Source organism: Apium graveolens, chromosome 4 (genome assembly GCF_009905375.1).
Source record: "Apium graveolens cultivar Ventura chromosome 4, ASM990537v1, whole genome shotgun sequence".
NCBI classification, from domain to species: Eukaryota; Viridiplantae; Streptophyta; class Magnoliopsida; order Apiales; family Apiaceae; genus Apium; species Apium graveolens.
Genome location: NC_133650.1, coordinates 154,538,004 through 154,562,117, shown reverse-complemented (window position 1 = coordinate 154,562,117; position 24,114 = coordinate 154,538,004). Strand labels below are relative to the sequence as shown.

At 36.6% G+C, this 24,114-nt stretch overlaps 1 protein-coding gene across 1 annotated transcript; it reads left to right on the top strand.

The window, feature by feature from the left end:
- Positions 1-19,932: 19,932 nt before the first annotated feature.
- Positions 19,933-20,337, top strand: LOC141719091 (uncharacterized). Its single transcript, XM_074521472.1, has one exon. It carries the CDS (start codon positions 19,933-19,935, stop codon positions 20,335-20,337), a length of 405 nt encoding a protein of 134 aa, XP_074377573.1.
- Positions 20,338-24,114: the final 3,777 nt, after the last annotated feature.

Genomic DNA, 24,114 nt, shown 5'->3' with positions numbered 1-24,114 from the left:
CTCAGTATCAGCATGTGCATAATGTGTTCCATGTGTCGTTGCTTAAGAAGTACAATCCTGACGCTAGCCATGTGATAGAATATGAACCTGTAGAAATTCAGGCAGACCTGTCATTTGTGGAGCAACCGGTTAAAGTACTCGACTGGCAAGTAAAGAGTCTTAGAAATAAATCAGTAAAGTTAGTGAAAGTACTTTGGAGGAACCCTAAGGTCGAAGAGTCGACTTGGGAGTTAGAGTCTGATATGCGTTCCCGGTATCCTCATCTGTTCTCTTAGATTCTGGGGACAGAATCCCTTAAGGGGGAGAGGATGTTACGACCGGCATTTTATGTAATATTATTTGTGAATAATATTAAGTTAAATAAAAATATATTCAATGCTTGTACGTTTGTGTGAGTGAAAATTTCTGCATTATAAATTTGCTTTGGGTAGTATATGATTTTTCAAAGCAAGAATTTATTTAATTTCTTTATTTTTGATTTATAAGGAATATTCTAAGCTTTGGAAAAATTTTCTTTTAAAAGACATTTTGTACACAAATTGTGAAAATGATTTTATAAAGTCTCTAAAAAAACAAGTTAATTTATGGTAGAAATTTTATAATTTTTGAACTTGTATTTTATTTTATAAAAATAAATCATTATAAATTTTAGTTGTCATAATTATTAAATTACATGAATAACCTTGCATGCAAACTCTCTTCTATTTAACCAAAGGGCAAAGAAGACATTCTCCACCCCACTAACTCACATTTTGCTAGCCAAATTACCTCCTTGACCTTGCATGCAAATTTGCCTAACTTTAGCTAGAGGGTTACTCTTGTCATTTCCTAAATCCACTCACATTTAGCCTAGTCAAAGACATAAAAACAAAACTAAAGTGATGATCACTCCATTTTCACTCCACCCTTCCCTTTTCTCCTCCCTCCCTCTCGGCTCAACCCTCCCTCTCGGCCATCCCATAGCCGAGGCCCTCCATCCCCTTCATTTCTTCATTCTTTCACCCAAACAATCATCTTATATTCAAGTAATTTTACTCCCTATATGTTATTCTTATATATTTCAAAAGTTTAGAGTGAAAAACCTATGTTTTGACCTTGCATGGTGATGTTTTTGTTAAACTCAAAGTGAACCTCCTTGATTCTTGTGAATCTAAGGCTTTCACCATGAGTTATAGTATCATAGGGTCAAGAATGGCTAGACATAAGAGTGTTACACTTATGCGAATGCTGTTTTTACCCTAATCCATTCGGCCATGACTTGATAGGAGCCGAATGGATGGTGTTTTGTTGCCTTGTTAACATTTTTGTGTATTTTGTGATGATAACATGAATGTTGTAGTAAAATCTTGATAAAATCCTTTTGCATGCTAGTTGATCATTTAGTTGTAATCCATGTTAGGCTTGCATGTTGAATTATGATAAAAATTTATTTGGAAATCATGTTGATTTGGCTTGAAAGATCCGAAAGCATGCATGCATGCAAATCACTTTTGATTTTTTTGGAAGTTTTGATCATTTAGATTCATGGTTGTTAGTGAGCCTTAATTTCAGTAGGAATAATGTATTAATATTGATTTATACTTCTTATTGCATGGTAATAATTCGTGGTTATCTTTTATAAAAAAAAATAAATATATATATATCTTGTTGCTTCAAGAGCATAAAGGTTTGTGATTTGTAAAGAGTAGTCTCTTTTATTTTGCCATAGTTGCACCATAGGTAAGGATGATCTCACCAAGGGTATTTTGAGAAAAAGGGAGTTAGTTCAGTAGAATACCAAGTATAAGTCTTGGTTTAAGTATTTAGTTGTTGATAATTGGGTTTGTCAAGTCAAAACCTTGGAAAATGAGAGTTATAGTTTCTGCAGAAAAATCAGTTTAGTACCCTGAGGTTTAGAGTGAGTTTTGACCATGTCATTGATGTGCACTTTGAGGCCCAAGCCACCAGAAGTTAGTATGGGGAGTATATAATAGGTTTTAGGAGTTGGTTGGAGGTTTGCATGTCATTTGGTTAGGTGCACAAGTAGAATAACAAAATCTGTCCAGCAGGGGACAGTTTTGTTGCAACTTAGAAATAGGGAGATTTGGCCATGTCATGGGTAGGCCCTCATTAGGCCCAATTGGGCCTTAGTTAGAGGGTATGTCAGAGAAGTTTTTCCAACCATAGTTCATAGGATATGAGCTAGAACCATGTGTCACAAGTTAATTCAAGTCAGGGCATTTTCTGCCCAGAAAAACAGGGGTACCTTGGACTTTTAGCTTAGGCCCAAGAAGGCCCAAGCCAGGCCTTTGAGCCACATCAAGCTTGTGAGATGCCCTTAGGTCAGGAGAGTCTTGTGTAAAAATTTTGAAGAAAAACTTGTAGTTTAAGAGTGTCTAATGCACTCAAGAAACCTTAGTTACCATTCTGAAATTTGCACCAGTGAGCACTTTCACTTATCACATAGTTTTAGGACACTTAGAAGTGAGTATTAGGTCCACCACCATAGTTGTAAGATAGTATAAGGTCAGTAGAACAAAAGGCACAAGTGAGGGTCAATAGGTTTTGGATAATTTAGGAAAGGCACATTGAGTTAGGAAGCCCAAATTCGAAGACTTCGTTTAGTTAGCGACCAAGTAACTTAAGTGGTGAGTCGAGATCATCCAAGCCTAGTGTGGCATTATGGTGTATATGATGTTATTTGGTATTAATATACGATATGTGATTATGTGGCTACGTGTGTACATTTGAAAATATAAATGGTGGATATGAATTAAGTGTGTATAGGCCTAAGTGCCATCCATGTTTAATTTCGGGTTGTAAATAGGTTAAGATGGAAAGAATATATTATAATGAGGATTATTATTATTTATGTAGGATCTCGAGACGAGGGAAAACTTGCCATAAAAGTCGAGTGAAGCTCCAGTTGTTGCTCCTACCAGTCAGACCAGACCAGTCTATCTCAAGGCAAGTGATTCAACTTGACCTTCGCATTTACTGTAAACAGTTCATATATATATCGATGCAATTATCCTGAGTCATTTTGATATATTTAAATCAAGAGTATCTTTTGTTTATCTTTGAGTTACATAGAGATGCCATGAACCCTCGAGTACGTATTGCAAGTAGTTCAAAAGTCTTTCATGATAGTTTAATGCCATGATAAAATAGAGATGTGTTATAATACCTTATTGATCCTTTTGATTATCATGCTATTGATCCCTGAGAAATCTTGATGTTGCACCCTGATGCTTTGATTCAACTCTTGAAATAACCTCGATAGAAACTTTATCTTGATACCTAAAAGCCAATCTTTTCTTAAATTCATTCATGATTGTTTGATAACCCTATCCTTACCCTAAAGCTTGATACCCTGTTATATCTTGAGCTGATGATCACTTCCTTTATATTTTAGCACCTCTATCCTATTGGAACCAGTGATGCTTATCTTCTTGATGTTCTAATACCTATACCTTGTCTACAACCATTGCTTTAAGCCTAGTTTGGCATTACTCTTTCATATTATCCAATAGCCTTGCTTAATTTCCTTGTCAAAATTCTTGTTTATGGAAATCTCTCGATTACCCTAATATAGTAAAGTCTAGTGGATCATGGCCCTGAGATTTAGTGTCATATTTCCAGTGTTTCAAGTTGATCTATAATCCCCTGATAAAAAAAATGATTTCAGTCAAAAGAGATTTTGTCATAAATCGGCATCAGTTTTCAAAATGAATAAAAGGTGGATTTTTCAGTCCCAAAGGGGGACAAATGTTTTCTTGAATGGTGGATCTGGACTGAGACGCGAGTCCTTTCCACACTTATATTAGGCTTAAAAGTTGCCTAGGGATTCCCAATAATGTTTTAGAACCCAGCGAGGTTCGGGATTACTTCGCGGCTGATCACCGGCTGTAATCCGTAGCGTCATAAAATGATTTTGATTAAGAATGGTTTTAAAATTTGTTTTGATGCAAGCAAAATGATGCCAACTCACATAAGTTTTATCTCTCGATTATCATTGATTATGTCATTCCATTGTCATTCCTAAAGGTATATCTCGATTTATGCTTTGCGTTGTATTGTTAGCACTTGTTGAGCTTTTGGCTCACTTCTTGCTTTACCCTGATATTACAGCTAGCAGCCATGGTTAGATTCAAGCAGACTGCCCGTAAGACCTGTGATGCTGATGCTTATGTTCGAGCTTAGGTAGAATAAGTAATAATAGTTGTGTGAGGACTCGGTATTTGTAATCAGATGTAATAGTTGGTAGTGTTGGGCTGTTCCAAACCCTAAACTGTAAGATCTTGGATTTTGGTTGTGTAATACTCATTAAAATGATGTAATAGCTATAATTATTTTGCTATTTAAGTTGGGGGTGTGACATTAGCATCCTTAGCAATTGATGAGATATCTTCAGCAGTGTAATCACTCTTCTCCCTTGGTATAGACTTTGCTGGTTCACCTGCAACTACAACAGAGAGTTTGGTTGGCTTGTGTGGTCCTTCATTAATTCTGTCAAGGTATTCTGGATCAGTAGCTTCCAGAAACATAGACATCCTCGCCTTCCATATTAGATATTCAGATGGTTTCAGTATGGGAACTCTAATAGTCTCATATCGACTATGGATTTGAGTCTTTGGAGGTTCTTCAGTTTTGGTGGGATTGGTTGGAGTTTGATCTTCTTCAGATATGATTGTTTTTGGATCTTAAACTGTTTGTGTGTTAACAGATCTGCTCTGATACCACTTGTTAGGTCACACACACTATAGAAGGGGGTTGAATAAAGTGTTTATCACAATCAAATCGAATATAAGAACATAATTAATAGAAAAAAAATTTATTCAACACAATAAACTCTATTACAATATGAAACAGTCCTCTCTCGGTGATGAACAACTTATCACGAGAGCTGCTAGGGTTACGATCAATAATAACTTCGATTATGATAACACATATAGTGTAAACCCTATGTCTGTGTTTATGTACTACACAATTACAAGATAATCTCTAATTGATATTGAATATGATTCTGTATCCTAAAATATATCAATTAGATATCTTCTTTTTCAAGTCTTCTATTTTCCATAGAAATCTTCTCCATGCATATCTCTTCTTTATTTAGTCTTGATCTTCTTTCCTTTCAATCAGCCTTTCCTTAACTGTTCATCCTCCCGCACTTAAGTTCTGATATCCATCTTCTGATAATTATCTCCTGAAAATTTAAGTACTGATATCCTTAAGTTCTGACTTCCAGTAAGTGCTGATTTCAGTTAGTACTGATATTTCCTGTTTGTTAAGATCTGAAGACTAAACATGAAACACATTAGACATGACATCTCAAATATATCTAACAACATAGCACGTAAGATATTCAATAAAAATAATTTTTCAAAGAAGATTCAGGGTTAAAATGATTTTTCAAGTATTTAATGCGAATCTTTGAACATTTTTCGGAACTAGAACGGATCAAAAAATTATTTTATAAATAATTACAAGGTTCGAATACCCGAATCTTACTTTAAAATCATTAAATAATAATTACCGATCCTTGAAAATAATTTAAAATAATATTTTATAGCTCGAAACTATTTTTCGGAATTCTTAAATCAAAAGAAATAATTAAATCTAATTAAATAATCAATTAAAATCAATTAATAACTAATTAAATTAATTAATTAATTAATATTTAAATTAATTGACTAATTAAATAATTAATTATTAACTAAATTTAATTAAATAAATATTTCTGATTTATTTTTGAATTAAAAATAATTTTTGAAATTAAAAATAATGATTTTTGGAATTTTCAATAATTACAAACAATTTTCTAAAAATAAAATAGAAAAGAAATACAAATTTTGAAAGTTTATAAAACTAAAATCTCATTTTTATGATTTCTCAAAGTTCCAGGGGCTGAAATGTAAGTTTTGCAAAAAAGGGGGTGAAATGGTAATTTCACCGTCCCCCCTTCTTCTCCACCACGCCGGCCGGAACTCCATGGCTGCCGACATGGAGCTTTTCTGGCGGCTTCCAGGTTGCCCATAATTGCACCAAATTACATTACTTGTTATTCTCTTCTCCAGGAACCTGATGGTGATCTTATTTCTGTCAAAAACCCGGCTAAACGGCCTCATCGTCGTTTCAAAGAAACGACCGCCACCACAACTTATTTTCTGGCGAGCTCGATTCATATATCATCCGTTCATCACGTTTATACCAATTGATTCATTTTTAACGATATATCTATTCATGTAATCAATTTAAACTAATAATTCTCACCGCAAAAAGGCCCAAATCCAATTAAGAACATTCAAACGACATACAATCCCTAGTTCTTGAATTCGAGAATCAAACTCAATTTTCTTTATGTTATTGAACTCCAAATTCTACATATAATATATAAAAATGATTAGAATGAAATTATCTACAAGATATAATCATCAAATCATACAAACAACATCAAAATCAAAAAATCATATTTTATCACATTTAAACATCCAAACATCAATGTGAATTATCAGATTATTCACCAAAATTCATATAATAATTATTTATTGATAAAAATAATTACACGATATATCTCGGATATTACATGGAAGGTACAGTTGAATTGATCTTTGTTCCAATAGATCAGTAATTAGCAGATATATTCACCAAGCCTCTCTCTGAAGCAACCTTTACAAGATTGCTAAATGAATTGGGAATGATATCAGGACATTTCTCAAAATTTGATAATTAGGAATAAATACTGATAATTAGAGTGTGGTATCTTCTAATTATAGTGTTAAACACTGATACCATGAAAGCACAAATTAGCTTATATTAATCCCAGCCAGTAGCTGCATGTTAAACTCTGATTATCTGTATAAGCTCTGATATTGGTCAAATTTGTGTTGACTGATAAATCCTGATAGTGGTTGATTAAATAATGATATTATTCAAACTCTGATTGACCATTATATTCTGATAATTTTTGAATTTATTCAAATATTGTTTTAATTAGTATTTTAATTACAGTGGTGAAGTAATATATTAGTGGGTAATTTTTGCATGATTACAGTTGTTTATTTGATGGCGTGAGGATATGTAAAAACGTTTGAATATACACAAGACATTGTTCTGGGAAACTGTGCACGTAGTAACTACCCTTATTACACGCTTCCATGATTATTTTTATAGTCAATAGTAGGTTGCCATGTGTCCCACTAAAATGAAACATTTCTGAGTTAGTGGAGTGTTTTGTTAAACAAAATCAATTTTTGATTTCAAATTAACACTTTATCAAATCACAATTATCTTCTTCTCTGTTAATTCACTCTCTCTCTCTCACCCATAAACTCTGAAACCCTAATTTCTTCTCGAAATGTTTTCTTGCAAGCGTCAAAATGACTTCACCAATTGCTTCTAAACCTTTTACTTATGGTGGTGCCAAGTTTGTTACTAATAACTACTCGGCTATACTGGACAACAACAGTGTCAATATTGACTTTCATATCTTTGAGGACTTTTTGAGATCCAATGAGATTGGGTTTGCTCTCACAGCTCCACCCGCAATCTCAGGTGACCAGGTACTAGCTATCTGGAACACTGGTGTTTATGATGATGGAGGTTATAATGAAACTCCAAATCTTGTGTATGAGTTTGACAATAAAACAAGGATTGTAACTCCTTAAACTGTATGGGATGCATTACAGTTGCCTGGTCATGACTGTGGCGCACTCCAAACCCGGGTCAGAAGTTTGGGATCCACAACACATACACAATATATAAACCTGTATATGGAATATTCTTTGCAATGACCCTTCTTTACATAACCATGGACCGCAAAAGGTTAAAGTATGAAAACAAGCCACAACCTTAACTTTTATTACAACGTACCAAATCCCAACTAATTTAATTTATAACTGATAATGAAATTATTCTTACAATCTTACTATCTCACTACCGTAGTAAGCTCCTGCTAGCTCGATCCAACTCAATCTGGAATCCTAGCTCGTACATTAAACTAGGAACCCCCGCTATTAACCGTATCCTTCTTAACTGTAGAATACATAAAAAGATTCGCAAGAGTGAGCTAACTAGCTCAGCAAGTTACAATAACAATAACTGAGGTTAATCAATGATCAAACGAGATGATTCAGAGGAATCAAGTTTCTTGTTAAACAATCATTAGAATTGGATATTCATTTTTAATTTAAAAAAAACCAAGGTTAGGCTGCTGATCAGTCACACACTAACCCTGAGCAAGGCACACGACTCTGCTCTATAAACTGGATCCAAGGCACAGATTGGCCTAATTCAACCACAAATCTGGTCTGACCACGAATCTGGTTCACATAAAGAAAACTATCCAATTTTAAAGTAATTCAATATGAACAACAATATAACTTAATAAAATAAGATCATAATCAACAGTGATGAAACATTTGTATAAAGGCATGATGCATTTCATGAGTATCACAAGGGTGTATGAAGGTATGTATAAGAAATGGCCTTCAACATGTAGGAGAATCGGGTGTTAGATGAACAATGATTTTACAAGGTTTAGTTCTTTGATGTCATAAGGTATGGTTGAGTATAAAAGTTTCTGTATGTTCAAACAATTTTGTTCCAATGTTTGGTATATGATGGGTATATATTTGTGGAGTAATATCGTATTTGTGTGGTTTAGTATCTGGTAAACCAACAAGAAATGGTTCGCAAAGAGTAAGGCTTACAGCTCAAAAATCAAATGATGTGGCTCCGGTTCAAGGCTGAAGGATTCAAAGTACTTACAATATAAAACAGAGCTATTTTGAATACTTAACAATATGTTACGAGAAATTTAGAAATATTTGCATTATATCTCGAAAAAGGTTTAGAAGTAATTGCCTTATCACAATCGATTCCAACTTCACTTGTACTTGTCTAATGACTTTATTCAACAACCACTCATCTACTTTTCTATGCCTTGCTTCTATTCACTGATCACCTGCTGTATTTTCTACACATCGATTCCACTTTCTGATCTCCTGCTTCCCTTTTCTACGCCTTGTCTACTCTGCTAGGCATCATAAGTATCTATCAATATTTATCTCACATTATTCTAATCGTCACATGAACGTCATAAGGTTTCATCTACCCTTCGTTCCACCCAAATCCGATTTACGGATTAAATGTTATGCTAAAACAAGTAAACACTGATCACATAGACCGATAGTCAAACAAATAAGTTACATATAGCACAGAGCACGTCAAACAATCAATAAATTTAATTTATAAGGAAGTCTCGGGCCTTAAACAGTCTTTCGGGTATTTAATATGATTTTTAAAACATTTTTCGGAGTCAAAACGGTTCGTTGGATCAATTTTAAAACAATAAACAGGGTTCGGTTGGCCAAATCTGGCTTCAAAATAATTTTATAACAATTATCGAGCCTTGAAAATAATTTAAAATAATATTTTAAAGCTCGAAACTATTTTTAGGAATTTTTAAATCATTTATAAATAATTAAATCTAATTAAATAATTAATTAAAATCAATCAATAATTAATTAAATCAATTAATCAATTAATTTTCGAATTAATTGACCAATTAATCAATTAATTATTTACTAAAATTAATTAACTAATTAATTCAGATTTATTTTTGAATTAAAAAGAATTTTTGGAATTAAAATAATAATTTTGGAATTTTCAGTAATTAAAAATGAATTTTTATAATTAAAATAAATAGAAAATATGATTTTTAAATACTTTATAAACAGGAATCCAAAATATGCAAACTCTGGAAACCTGGGGCACTAAACTGTTTCGTTTTTAAAACAACAGGGGCTAAACTGCAATTTTTACACCCCTCGTCGGAAAAGTTCCCTGTCTCGCCAGAGAACTCGATTCCGGCATCCTCGCACCACCATCACCTCCAGATCACAACTGCAGCTCACAAGGAACACAACCATGTATTCAAATTGTTCTAATAACCCCTGAGTTGGCCGGAAATTGGTCGGGAAGTTCGCCGGTTTTCGGTGAACTCGAAGAAACTTCAAATGACAACTCCCTTCGAACCAGGGATCGTCTGTTAACATACTATACACCAATCGATTGCAAATTTCAAGGGGGACAAAACCCACCCATCTAGAACATCTGTTAATCCCTAAATAAGAAACCCCCAAATTCAATGAAGAACATTCATATGGGTTACAAACCCTAATTTCAAAATTCGGAAATCAAACTCAATTTTGAACATATTATTTAACTCCAAATCAGTCATATGATATATCAAAATCATCAGAAAGAAAAGTTCTACAACATAAAAGCATCAAATCATTCAAACAATCATCCGAATAAAAATTCATATTCTTAATCAAAATAATTCGAAATTAATAAAAATTATAGAAAAATACCCTTTGATTCTGCAGTTGTAAGGCTTATTGATTCTGATAGAACACCTGAAGACCTTCGTTTTGAGTACTCGAGCTTTCCAATCGGAATCCGGTAATGCCTTGAAATTGCAGTTTGATTCTCAGAAGTATATATGAATATAAGTATTTTCTCAATAAAATTATATAATTTACTGGCTGCAAATGATTTTTTGGACGAAATAAAATACGGTAAAGGCTATTTATAATCACGGGAAATTAGTATCCCGTTGGATCATTCCGAATATTAAATAGTACATTTATTTATAAAAACGGATCCAAACGGTACCGGTTTTCAGGATAATTATCCAAATTTGTACAATTTGTACTGCGGTCTTGGTCTCAGCGCCTGGTTACACGTATTACGAGGTGATAATTATAATAGTTTAATAAAAATATCTCGTTTATCAAAAATACGAGTTTTATTGATTTACCGAAACAAATATTGTATCAAAAATATTGCGTCGGGACCCGCACAGGACAAACCGTACGCCGGATCGAAAAAGTCGAAACATGGAAAATGCTCAGAATATTACAATTAGGTTACGAAGGAGTTCTCGGATGAGTTTCGGGTTATAAAAACGTAAAAACGGTTGAGGTCGGCTGGTTCCCGATTATATAAAGTAGTTTGTAATTACTCGGAAAAAGAAATTATAAAATCCATAAATGTCCAATAAAATCATAAATCATCATAAAAATAAATAGAAAGATATGACAATTATCTATATTTTATTTTTGACATATAAAAATTAAAATACTCAAATTATATCATATTTACATATCCAAACACAGATACCACTTCACAGATAATTACCAAAATTCATATAATAATCACATAATATTTTTTATTAACAAAAATAATTACTCGTCATATACCGGATATTACAATGACTCCTACTCTGCTTTTATGGGAGATGCTAAAATGAGGAGGTTTTTCAATCAAATAGGCTATGACAAGAACTTGAAGAACCTTGGTGAGTCGAAAAGAAATGAGCTCAGTAAGGAATGAGTTTTCTTTTTCGATTGCATCACAAAGGCCTTCAATAACAAACCTTCCAACTTTGATGCTCTGCCAATTATGACACAACAAATAGGGTACTCTCTAATTCATGGTGAAAATTATGACTTTGGTAGAGTAGTTTTATCTTTTATAGAGGATAGATTAACTGCTGATAGAAAAAACTGTGTATTGTGCTAGATTTTGTCAGTTGATTATTAATATTTGTTTCCTGATACACCTATCCCCTCTCATCAAGTTGTGGAAGTATTTAAGCTAACAAAAAGGGAATTTTCTGATCTCATTTCACAAGATGAAAAGAAAGAGGATTTAGTTCATTTGAGGCTTCGAGTCATTTCTAGGAACTTGCTCATTGCAAGACTCCCTGTGACTTATGGTTTGCCCACCAGGCAAAGTGCTCAGCTGCAGGCTATCACCATTGGGAACCCCCTTGTAGCTCACCCTAGCACAACCACCCAAACACAACCACAAACATAAACCACTTCTGGTGCCTCTCAAAAGACACCTCTTATAAAAACGAAGAGGCCCCAGTTGAGAAACCTCAAGAGGGTAGGAGATCAGCTGCTACAAATCCTGATGTAGCAAAAATAAAAGCTGATGCAACATAAGTTCCTCAATCATCTAAACCTTCAGAATCTATCAGGAGGAAGCTTATACTTGCAGAATTAGAATCAGATGATGATGAGAATAATTCTACCTTATCTTCCAAATTTCCAAGATTAAATTCTGATTCTTCTCCAAGACCAGTTGTTCTACCAAATGATGAGGGTACAGCTGCTGATGCTGTACAAAGTGCCATAAATACTAATGCTAGTCCAAGCCCAAGGCCAGAGAAAAAGAAGATGACCAAAGCCTACTATGCTCAGAATCAGCTCAAGATCAAGAAAGAAATATCCGAGGAGACACAGAGTGAATCTACTCCAAATCCTGATTTCCAGACAAATCCTGATGCACTTGTGGGCTTGTCTCATTATCTAGTGATGCAGTCAAGGAAAAGGGTAAGGGAAATAACTCTTGAGTAAGTAGAAGAGAGTGTAAAGAGGCTACAAAGGGAAGATCTTTTCCATGGATCAACCACACAATAACCTGTATCTGAAAGGGATACAACAACTATAAATTCTGAACCAAAGTGGTGTAGCAGATATTGAAGAACAACAGCCTCTTAATGAAAAGTCCATTCAACAATGACATGATGATGAAACTTCCAGGATCAAATCTGAAGTTGCAAGGGTTAAAGATATTTGTCACTCTGTTGAGAAGCATTCTTCTAAGCTTAGTGTTGTTTTAAGTCTTGGAGCTGGTCATGAGTCAGAATTTGAATCTGAGGAGAGGAGTACACAAGAACCTGGAAGTCAAAGTCATCCAGAAAATCCCGAATCTCCAGCCTCACAAGAACCATTGCATCAAAGTTACAATGAAGGCTTAACTCCTGAGGAAGTGGTACTAGTTTTAGATGCTGAAGGAAGGATTCATCCATCACCACCATCTACTGATATCTTATTAGTACCTCCAACCAGCTGAGTCTTCAAAATCACAAGGTATAAATACTAATTCCACTTTATCAGTATTTACTTTAAATACTGATTTTGTATTATCGGCATTTATCTTGCATGTTATAAATCATGTTGGTATGATTATATCTAGACCTAATTTAAGGACTACCTCTAGTTGTATGACCACATACAACAATTCTTTAGCCACCTATTATTTCTGTAAAACAAAATTATCTGAGCTTTTCATGTGAGAATGAGAATTTTTTTTTAGAGAAAAACAGAATTAAAGAGAGGCAGGATCCTTCCCGGTAAAAGAAGAGGTAGATGAAATTAGGATTTAGTAATCCTTGTGAGGAAACTCTATCTATTAAAAGTTATGAGCTGTGTGGTGTGAGGAGTAGTGAGACTACTTTAAAAGAATATAGAGATTAAGTGCTACTTATTATATTTTTGAGGTGCACAGAGTACAAAAGAAACAGCTGCTGAATAACAGTCTGTAGACCCTTGGTTAAACTCTGATGTACCAAGTACTTATAACCTCCTTGCAGCTCTAAGTACTGATACTTTCCTGCAGTCCACTCCCTCTATCAATACATCACTTGTTATTCTCCCTGTTGTTACTGAAGATGTAGATGCACAACAGTCCATTCATAAAGATCTATTCTGAGCAGGGTCACCACAGCACTCCACAGGTACTGAGGTCTTGGAGATAAATATTGAAGTTCCACCTGACCTGTCTACTATTCTTAAAGATGTGGAGTTAATTGCTAATAGCATGGAAGTTTCTGAGGTATCTGGATCATATACAACCCCAAGTTATGATTCTATCTTAAATGTTGAAGCTGGAGATGAAGTTCAGCAGATAGTTAAAAATCCGGTTGTTGATGAAAGATCTGTCCATGAGACATAATCTAATGATGGTGAATAAGCTAATACTTTAAATCAAAATGCTATTATAGATCCTGAGGATGATCTATTATTCCCTGAAGATATACCCAAACATGTGAGGCAACAGAAATTGAAGGTGAGAGATGCACAGAACACAAAGAAGTTCAATGATGCGGTCTAGAATATTAAGTGGAAGGATGTTGAATATCCTATATCCAAGCTCCATGCTGTCAATCACTTGGACATAGCTGCACATTCAATTTAAAATCCTGATATGCTCAATCATCGGAAAGTATCTACTCTTCTGGTCAGATCTTTGCATACAGCTCAAGAAGCTACAACTTCTCAAATCAATCAAATCATAGATTCCTTTGTTGCTACAAAGCTGACTATCAATCAGGTCATTCAGAAGCAAATTTCCCCAATAGTTGACAGACATACACCAATAGAAGCCAATCAGACTAGATTGGAGGCCAATCAGGAGAAAATTTCTAGGCAATATATTGAGGTAAGCAATTCAATGGAGCTGATTCTTTCCCTACTGCTTGATGATGATGCCAAAAAGGGGGAGAAAGTTAAATCTAAATGCAAGAAGTTGACACTGAAAGATGTTGATGATACAAATCCTGATGGGGGTGATAAGGGAGGAAGGAAGGAGATTGTGAAGAAGAGGAGAGGTGAAGATCTAGTTAGGACTAGTGGATCATCAAAAACCACTAGAACTCAATCTAGATAAGGTGGAGAAAATAGGAGAAGTATAAGTATAGTTCAATAATAAAAAGAACTGACTGTAACTACAACAACTCAACAACCTCTAAAAGTCACAAATGCTAATGACCAAGGCTTTTTGGAGATAGAAGCTGGTGCAAAAGCTAGTCAGTATCTTCAAACTCTTAAAGTCAAAGGTAAAAAGACAACTCTTTTCTACAAGGACCCAAAGATTCAAGCTTTTGATTATGAGGTGAGTAGAAGAATCTTTAAGAAGGAAAATCCAGGAGGGATGTAGAGCAGCTTAGGAAAATGGAAGAAGAACTCAAATCTATGAGGACATTAAATACTAATGCTACTATCCCGCAAGTACCTTATGGAGATGATCCTTCTAACAGACAAACCAAAGAGGTAGTCATAAGGGAGGTAAGTTAAGCAGATGCTGAAAAATCTCTCATGTCAAAGAAATCTTAAATGCTGACAGGAGACATAAGGGGAAAGAGAAGATAGGAGAGAATTCCAAACCATCAAAGCCTAAAGCTAAAGTTGTTGCTAAAAGGAAATCAGTATCTAAGGCACCTAAATCTCAAATAATGATAGATCCGATCTATACAGTTGATAGGGAGAAAAATAAACCCTGGTTACACAATTAATATCACATTAATTATGCCCAGATAGGGATGAGAAATAGCCCATTTATAAAGGCCCAAAAGCCCTGAATATTAACTAATTTCATAATTAATTAATATGGGAAAAATCAGCTGATAAGTGAAGTCCAAATAAGGACACAACTCCTTGGAGATTGGCCTCCAAGAAATCTCATAGGATAAGGATTCAATTTCCTGCATTATAGGACTCCAAAGTCCATTCTAAATCTGAGACTTGTCCACCAAGTCTCCTAACCTCAGTCCAATTCAAGGACATCCAATATCTATATAAGGGGTCTCACCCCACAAATCAGAACTACGTTTTTTGACTTGATCCTTGGCATACAGCAAGGTACGTAGGCATCTTGTTTAGGCAGATCGAGTCACGAAACACAAAAGCAGTCAAATCGAGCCTCAAAGCTCACGAACCTTAGCAATAAATACGACTTAGTTTTTAATCCATAACATTTGGCGCCGCCTGTGGGGAAGCATAACAACAACCATGGTGAGAACACGGAGTGGAAATAACGCCCCCAAAGGAACACCGGTTGGGACAACCCAAATGATTTCTTCAATAATTGAGATACCCCCACACCCATCCTATGCCTCCACCCAAGGAGGAACAATGATAGGAGAAACTGAGCCACAACCACAAGGGACGAATCGCCCGGCTCCTCAAGGGATAATTCCCAATTTCAGTAGCTACATGCTCCTGTGAATCCTCAACCCGTTGGATATGAGTATTCAACTATTGTGACCACTAACCCCCCTTACGGGATGCCCCTTTACCCCGAGGTTAGAGGAAGTGGACATGCTAATTGGAGTGAAGCACAAGGGCAGACACCCCACTACATACGCGGTTTGGCTCCTATTCCGGAGGACCAAGAATTCTCTGGACCTTAAACTGAAAGAGGCTCCGAATCTTCACATGATTATGTGGCTCCAAGAAGGAGGCGTGCTGATAAAGAACCGAAGCCTGATGCTAATTAGCGCCCCAGGAGCACCCGAAGGACGAATCCTCAAGAAGTACAAGAGAGGATCAGGGCTCATGAAGTTGAGATCCAAAAGCTTAAGCACGACCTAGAGGCGCACCTGACCTCACGACCTCTATTTCCTATGAGGCGGAGAGATTCTCCTCCGATTATGGACCTGGACGGTCCAATACCAAGAAGGGTTGTTGCCCTAGGGGCCGATCCAAGTAACCTAATACCCCTAGGAGATCCCAACGATCCAACCCCATCGTTCATTGAGGAAATAATGAATGCCCACATCTCGAGAAAGTTTAAAATGGCCACCATTAAAGGCTATGATGGTACTGGGGATCCCGCTAATAATCTAAGAACATTCTCCAATGCGCTGTTGTTGCAGCCCGTGTACGATGCGATTAAGTGTCGGGCCTTTCCTCAAAACCTTTCGGGAATGGCTCAAAGGTGGTACAGTCGTTTGCCTCCGAATTTAATTGGATCTTTTAGAGACTTAAGTCAAGCTTTAATTAAGCAATTCATCATTAGGAGAGTGCATGAGAAAATTTCTGCATCACTAATGAGCATTGTACACGGAGCAAAGGAGTCCTTGAGAGACTACCTGAACCGTTTTACTAAAGAAGCTTTGAAAGTCCCAGACCTTGATGATAAGGTAGCTATGATATCACTGCAACAGGGAGCTAGAGATGAATTCTTCATGATGTCATTGGCCAAGCGCCCCCTGAAAGTATGTTACAGCTCCATGATAGGTCAGGAAAGTATATCAAAGTGGAAGAAAGCATGAGGAAGACGGTGGTGAATAACGAGCCCGCTGGTGACAAGGAGCGAAAGACTGATCTAAAATATAATGCCAAGGAAAAATATCCTAAAAATGAGCAAAACGCTGAATTAACCCCAAAGGAGGGAGGACTTGGAAAAAAGTTCACCGAATATGCTAAATGAATGCTCCTAGAAGTCAAATCTTAATGGAAATCAAAAGAGATAGGGATGTTCGTTGGCCTAAACCCTTGAAGGTTGATCCTACTAAGATAGATAAGAGCAAATATTGTAGATTTCACAAGGATGCTGACCATGAAACCGATGAGTGTAGACAACTGAATGATGAAATTGAATTCCTCATTCGAAAAGGAAGGCTGAGCAAGTATACTAGAGATTGAGGAGATAGGAATAATAGTGTGAAAAAAAACTTTGATGATCCTAGAAAGGATCAAGATGATCAGGGGAGAAACCCCCAACCTCGAGGGCCGGTGATAAACACAATCTTTGGGGGACCCAAACCTAGAGGACCAGTAATAAATACAATCTTTGGAGGAACGATTGCTTCTAGTTCATCTAAAAACTCAAGGAAGGCATATACTAGAGAAGTCGTGCATATTGTCGGAGAAGCCCCAAAGAGGGTTGGGACAGGAGTGACAATGATATTTGATGATTTTGACTTAGAGGGTGTCAAATTTCCTCATGACAATCCCCTGGTCATAACACCAATAATAGGGAACAACCTGGTGAAGAGAGTCGTTGTAGACAATAGAGCCTCGGTGGACATCTTGCTTCATGATACCTTTATAAGGACGGGTTACAATGATTCTCAATTAACCCCAACTGACATTCCAATGTATGATTTTACTGGAGTTGAGTCCCCCGTAGAAGGGATAATTAAGTTTCTATGACCATAGGTCAGGAGCCAAGACAAGCAACACAGATGTTAGACTTTGTAGTGGTAAAGGCTGGATCAACTTATAATGTAATCATGGGAAGAACGTGAATACATGCTTTCAAGGCAGTCCCCTCTTCTTACCATTCAATGATGAAGTTTCCCACCCGGAACGGGGTTAGAGAAGAGAGAAAAGATCATAAGATGGTAAAGAGTTGTTATGTAGCCTCCCTTAGGGCTGATGGAGTTGGGGGGCAAGTTTTACAAGAAAACAGTGATGTATTCGCATGGTCAGCAGCTGATATGCCCGGCATAGACCTGGGGCTGATCACTCAAGAATTGAACGTGGATTCGAATCGAAAGACCGTGAAGCAAAAGAAAAGGAGTTTTCCCCCTGAGATGCAGGAGGCAGTCAAGCAAGAAGTAGAGAAGCTCTTAGAGGCCGGTTTCAATGAAGAGATACAATTTTTGGAATGGTTAGCAAACCCTGTAATGGTAAAGAAGGCTAATGGAAAATGGAGGATGGCCTTCTTAGACCAAAGGATTATTTCCTGCTGCCAAGGATAGATATATTGATCGATGTGACCGATGGTCATGAGATGGTGAACTTTATGGATGAATTCAATGGATACAATCAGATAAAAATGCATAAGGATGACATCCCAAAGGTATCATTTATCACTGACTTTGTTGTTTTTTGTTATCTTGTTATGGCGTTTGGGCTCAAGAATGCAGGACCTACCTATCAAAGGTTGGTAAACAAGATTTTTAAAGATCTTATTGGAAAAACAATGGAACTATATGTAGATGACATGTTAGTTAAAAGTCTGGTGAAGACTGACCATATAACCCATTTGAGGGAAGCCTTTGAGATCCTAAGATACCTTAAAATAATGTTAAATCCCGCAAAGTGTGCTTTCGGAGTGGGATCAGGAAAGTTCTTGGGATTGATGGTCTCGAAGAGGGGAATCGAGGCAAATCCTGAGAAGATAAAGGCCATTTTGGACATGGAACTTCCAAAGACTATAAAAGATATTCAGAAGCTCACCAGAAGGGTTGCTACCTTAGGGCGACATATCTCCAAATCTGGAGACAAGTGCTTGCCATTCTTCAAATCCTTGACGAAAATAAAAGATTTTATATGGACTGAGGAAAGTCAAGAAGCATTTGAAGGGTTGAAAAAATACATGGTCCAAGCCCCATTGATGGCCAAACAAGACCTGAACGAAACTTTGTACATATATTTGGCCGTTTTAGAAAATGCCTTGAGCACTGTGTTGATAAAGAAGGACCTTAAAGTCCAGAAACCAATATACTAATTCAGTAAGATCTTGCATGGAGCTGGGTTGAATTATTCAGTTATAGAAAACTTTGCTTTAGCCCTGGTGATGGCCTCAAGGAAATTGCGTCCTTACTTCCAAGAACATAACATTGAAGTGTTGACAAATCAACCTTTGAGGAATATCATCCACAGTCCTAAAGCAAGTGGAAGACTGATTAAATGGGCTATCGATTTGGGAGAATTTGACATAAAGTATAAGCCACGAACGGTGATAAAATCCCAAGAAGTCGGGGGGCAGAAAGATACTAAACCTCTAGAAAAAGAGGATAATGAAGGAAAATAGAACAAGGACAAGAAATTTTGGGTTCACTATTTTAATGGAGCATAAAAAACAAATTCGAGTGGAGCAGGGCTAGTTTTACAAAGCCCCGATGGATTCTTGATTGAATATGCTATGAAGTTAGATTTTCCAACTACAAATAATGAAGCTGAGTATGAAGCTCTGATAGCTGGCCTAGGGCTAGCAGGAATATTAAGGGTTAAAAACTTGAAAGAATGTGGGGATTCTAAGCTAGTGATATCCCGAGTCAAAGGGGAATTTGAGGCATAAGATGAAACCATGGCAAAGTATGTACGCCTAGTGAGGGCCGTAATGACTCAGTTCGATGAATGTCATATTGAACACATTCCAAGGAAACAAAATGCTAAGGCGGATACATTATCCAAATTTTCCTCGTCAGATTTAGAAGGAAGCTCTGGCAGCGTATACTTTCACATTTTAAAAATATGAAGCATAGGCGTCAAGTTAATTGCCCCCATAGGACTTGAAGGGTCATGGATAGATCCTATTAAGGCTCATCTGCAAACCGGATAACTTCCTAGTGATGTTATGGAAGCAAGAAAGTTGACTGTTCGAGCTCTAAGATATTCTCTCATTGATGGGATTCTTTATAAAAGGTCTTTTGTAGTTTCCTACTTAAGATATCTCAGGCTGGATGAGGCTCGACTTGTTTTAGAAAAAGTACATGAGGATATATGTGGCCAATACTTAGGGGACAGGTCCTTAGCCCATAAAATTACTGGCTTAGGCTTCTATTGGCCAGAAATGATGGCTAATGCCAAAAAATACATTAAGAAATGTGATCGTTGTCAGAAACATGCCCCTATAGTGAGACAACCTCCTAAAATGCTGACTTTCATAAACTTCCCAATCCCATTTGCTATGTGGGGAATGGATATTCTCGGGCCTTTCCCAATGGTTACTGCTAAAAAAAATCTTGATTGTGGCAATTGATTACTTTACCAAATGGATTGAAGCCAAGCCCTTGGTAAAGATTACGACTAAACAAGTCTCTCAGTTCATATAGGAGAATATTATGTGTAGATATGGAACTCCCCGAATCTTGGTAACCAAAAATGGAACACAGTTCAATAATGAAGAGTTCAGAAAGTATTGTGAAGTGAATAAAATTGACTTGAGATTCACTTCTGTTGCTCACCTTCAAGCCAATGGGCAAGTAGAAGTTGCAAATCGTATCATTCTAGATGGGTTAAAAAATAGGATTGATAAATCCAGAAATAATTGGATGGATGAAGTTCTACCAATACTGGGCTTACAGAACTACTTGTAGGGTTACTACATGAGCAACACCATTCATGTTAGCATATAGGGTAGAAGTAGTTGTTCTAGTGGAGATATCTCATTCATCTCCAAGGATCCAAACATATAATGCTGAAGAAAATGAAGAGGGGTAAAGGTTAGCCCTGGACTTGATATATGAAGTACGAGATGCAGCACGTGCAAAGATAGTGAAATATTATAAAAAAGCCTCTTTTTACTACAACCTGAGGGTGAGGGAGAGGTTCTTAAAGAAAGGAGATTTTGTCTTAAGGAAGGTGGAAACTTCTAGAGTAGGGTAGAAAGGAAAGCTTGCCCCAAATTGGGAAGGGACATACAAGGTTAAGAGTGTTCAAGGAAGAGGATCGTATAAATGGGAGACCATGGATGGGGAAGAAGTACCTCGGACCTGGCATGCTCAAAACCTAAAAATTTACTACATATAGTTCGTACTTATTAAGGAGGTAACAAGGTTCAAAAGCACCATGAAGCTTTGCTTGCTTAGGATTTTATATCTCAGTTCTAGTAGGATTTACATTCTAGTTTGTGACTATCAAGGGTTAAACCCATTTTATATAAGGTTTTGAAAAACCAGACTATATATTCTTAAGTTAAAATTATTTCAAACTTTGAAGAGCCAAGTTATGATAATGCTTTGGTTACTTAGCAGCATTCTTGCTTTGATGACCAAAGAATAGGAACGCCATGGGTAGCATTTACAAGTCTGTCATATCCATCTATTTTTTAGTTTTATTTCCATTATTCAATGCATGACTCTTAGAACTATGTAGTTCGGGTTGTTAATCTATTTCCTTAAAAGTACAAACCCCAAAAGTACTTAGAAAATTAAAAGGAAATAGCTAAGTAAGGCAAGGGAAATGACATAAATAAACCCTGAAGGGTAATAACTTCAAAGATACAATAATATGATATATATAAAAAAAATAAAAATCTACTCATCCCTAGCAGGATCATCCTTATCCTTCTCTGCTTTACTGTGTCCAACCTCCGAATTAGAAGTCTCTGCATCCTTTGCTGGGGAGGAAGGAGGAAAAGTAGTGCTAAGATCAAGGATGTGATCTTCTTGCATAGGGGAGTTAAAGAGAGCATCCAAGCTGTCCTCAATCTCTGGTTGCTCTGGACTAATAAAGTCTTTAGCTTCTATCAAGCCAGGGTGATTCTCAGCCACGGCCTTCACTACAGCATCCCAACCTTGCATAAACTGGATAGGAAAGAGACCCTCATCGTGAATGTTCATTAAATCCATGAACTTCTAGGAGTCCATGTACTCATCGATAAGTGTTTCCTTATCACTCCAAAGTTTAACCAGCTCAGCATGGGCCTTAGACAGTTCTTCATCCTTATTCTTAAGCTTCTTCTCGAGGACCCCGACTCTCTCTTTCCATTTCTTCATCTCCCTTTTAAACTCCTCTGAGTTTCCCTTCCAAGACTTAGCTTGGTGAAGTGCTACGTGGAAGTAGGTATTGCTCTGCACAAAAGAGGGAGGATTTAATAAAGAGTTAAAGTGAAAAGGAGATTGTAATTAAACGAAGAGAGAAAAATGTTACCGAAGCTTGAGCTTGAGAACCCAGAAGCTCAATAGACATTATATCACTCCCCGTCACAATGTCAGTGAAGTCCTGAGGAGTTATAGAGTGGTAGGACCAATCCTTAGCATGTTTGGTGGACCCTACCACCGTGTCACTTCTTCTAAAGCCCCAGTTGGGCCTAAAAGAATGCGCCTTGAGGGGAGGATCCACATCGTCCCCCAGTGAAACTTCTAGGAAATAAGGCTTTAGGAAGGAAGGGCCATCAGACTTACTCCATGGATCCCTGTTAAGCTTGGCCCTTTTTTGGCGGCCTAATTCTCCTTCTTTAGGCCTATTGATGTTATTAATGGCCTCGCAAGCTGAAATAAAAAAAGAGAGAGAAAAATTAAAGTTTGAAAATAATTAAGTTGTAACAAATAAAAAGAAATAAAGAAAAAATAGATAAAGTTATCCTTATCAATGGCCTGAGAGAAACCAACTTTCTTCAGAAAAAACTCCTCTAAAAAGGTCCAAGTGTTCGTTTGACCATTATCTACGATGAGGGTTTGATAAGCGACCTCCTCCGCATCAGTTAGTCTAATACTAGAAGGTCTACCATCGACTACTTTGCAAAAGGTCCTACGAAAAAGATTGGCCCAATCTCCTCCAACCCAAGTCAGCCTAATAAATTTATCTCTCCATTTCGAGCTATTCTCAACAATTGAGTTGCCATTAAAAATATGGGGAATTTTGGGCCTTTGACGTATCAAAACCCAACTCAGTTGTTCAAAGCACTATTATAGAATTGGAATATCTTTCTAAAAATGGCAACGAAAAGGGAAAATTTATTCCTAAGACATAAAACCATAAAATAAATAATGTTTCTCCATGCATTGGGGGAGTTGACACGGGTTTATTTGCACATCTGCAAAAAATGCAGAATGAATTCTTGGAAGGGAAACCTAAGACCTGCGGTTAAAGCTCCTCGATAAATAAAAATAGTATCCTCCCAGTTATAGGTCTTATCTCCTGGGACAGCCGGAGTAATCCTAAGGTTAGGGGTGAGTTTGTACACGGTGTTGTAAGATTCAATCCTACCATCTAGCTCATAGAAAGTATTACCGTGGTTGTAAGAATCTAAATCAAAAAGAGATGGATATTCATCCCCTCTAATATTAATCATGTCTATGAGAGAAGTATAAGGAGAGCGTATTTGAATAGCGGTACCTCTTTTAGAAGTGTTCATCTTTGTCAGCCTAGCAAGGTCGCGATCCGCCATTGAAACTCAAAAAATGGTTGAAGGTGGTGGACCTACGGTGGTAAATAGCGCCGGAAATTTCCTTTCTAAGAGAGGAGCTAGAGAGGAATTTGTGAGTGGGAGGTGAAACGAGAAACTCAGCCTCTCACCACACTTATATAGCAGAATTTAAGGAAAGTGAATCGATAAAAGCCCATTAAAGTATGGCCCAATAGAGAGAGGCCCACTAAAAAGGACATTTCTGGGATAATCTAGAAGGTTGGAAGGAATCTGAAAGGTCTATAATTGACCAGAACTTTGATCGATTAAAAAGTGGTCCTAATCAAAATTTTAATCGAATAGAGTCGTAAAAAATCACTTAGTTCGACCAGAGTCCTGATCGATTAAAAAGTGACTTTGATCGAATGTTTACTTGACTAGAGTGGTAAAAAATGAGATAAATCGATCAACATCCTGATCGAATCGATCAGGAATCCTGATCAAAATTCAATTAGACCTCAGTGTCAAAAATAGAGGTAAGTCGATCAGCATCCTGATCGAATCGATCAGGAATCCTGATCGAAATTCAAACATACCTCAGTGTCAAAAATAGAGATAAGTCGATCAACATCCTGATCGAATCGATCAGGAATCCTGATCGAAATTGAATTAGACCCCAGTGACAAA

Excerpts from the sequence above, each read along its gene's own strand:
- LOC141719091 (XM_074521472.1), top strand. The coding sequence starts at position 19,933 with ATGGAAGCAAGAAAGTTGACTGTTCGAGCTCTAAGATATTCTCTCATT.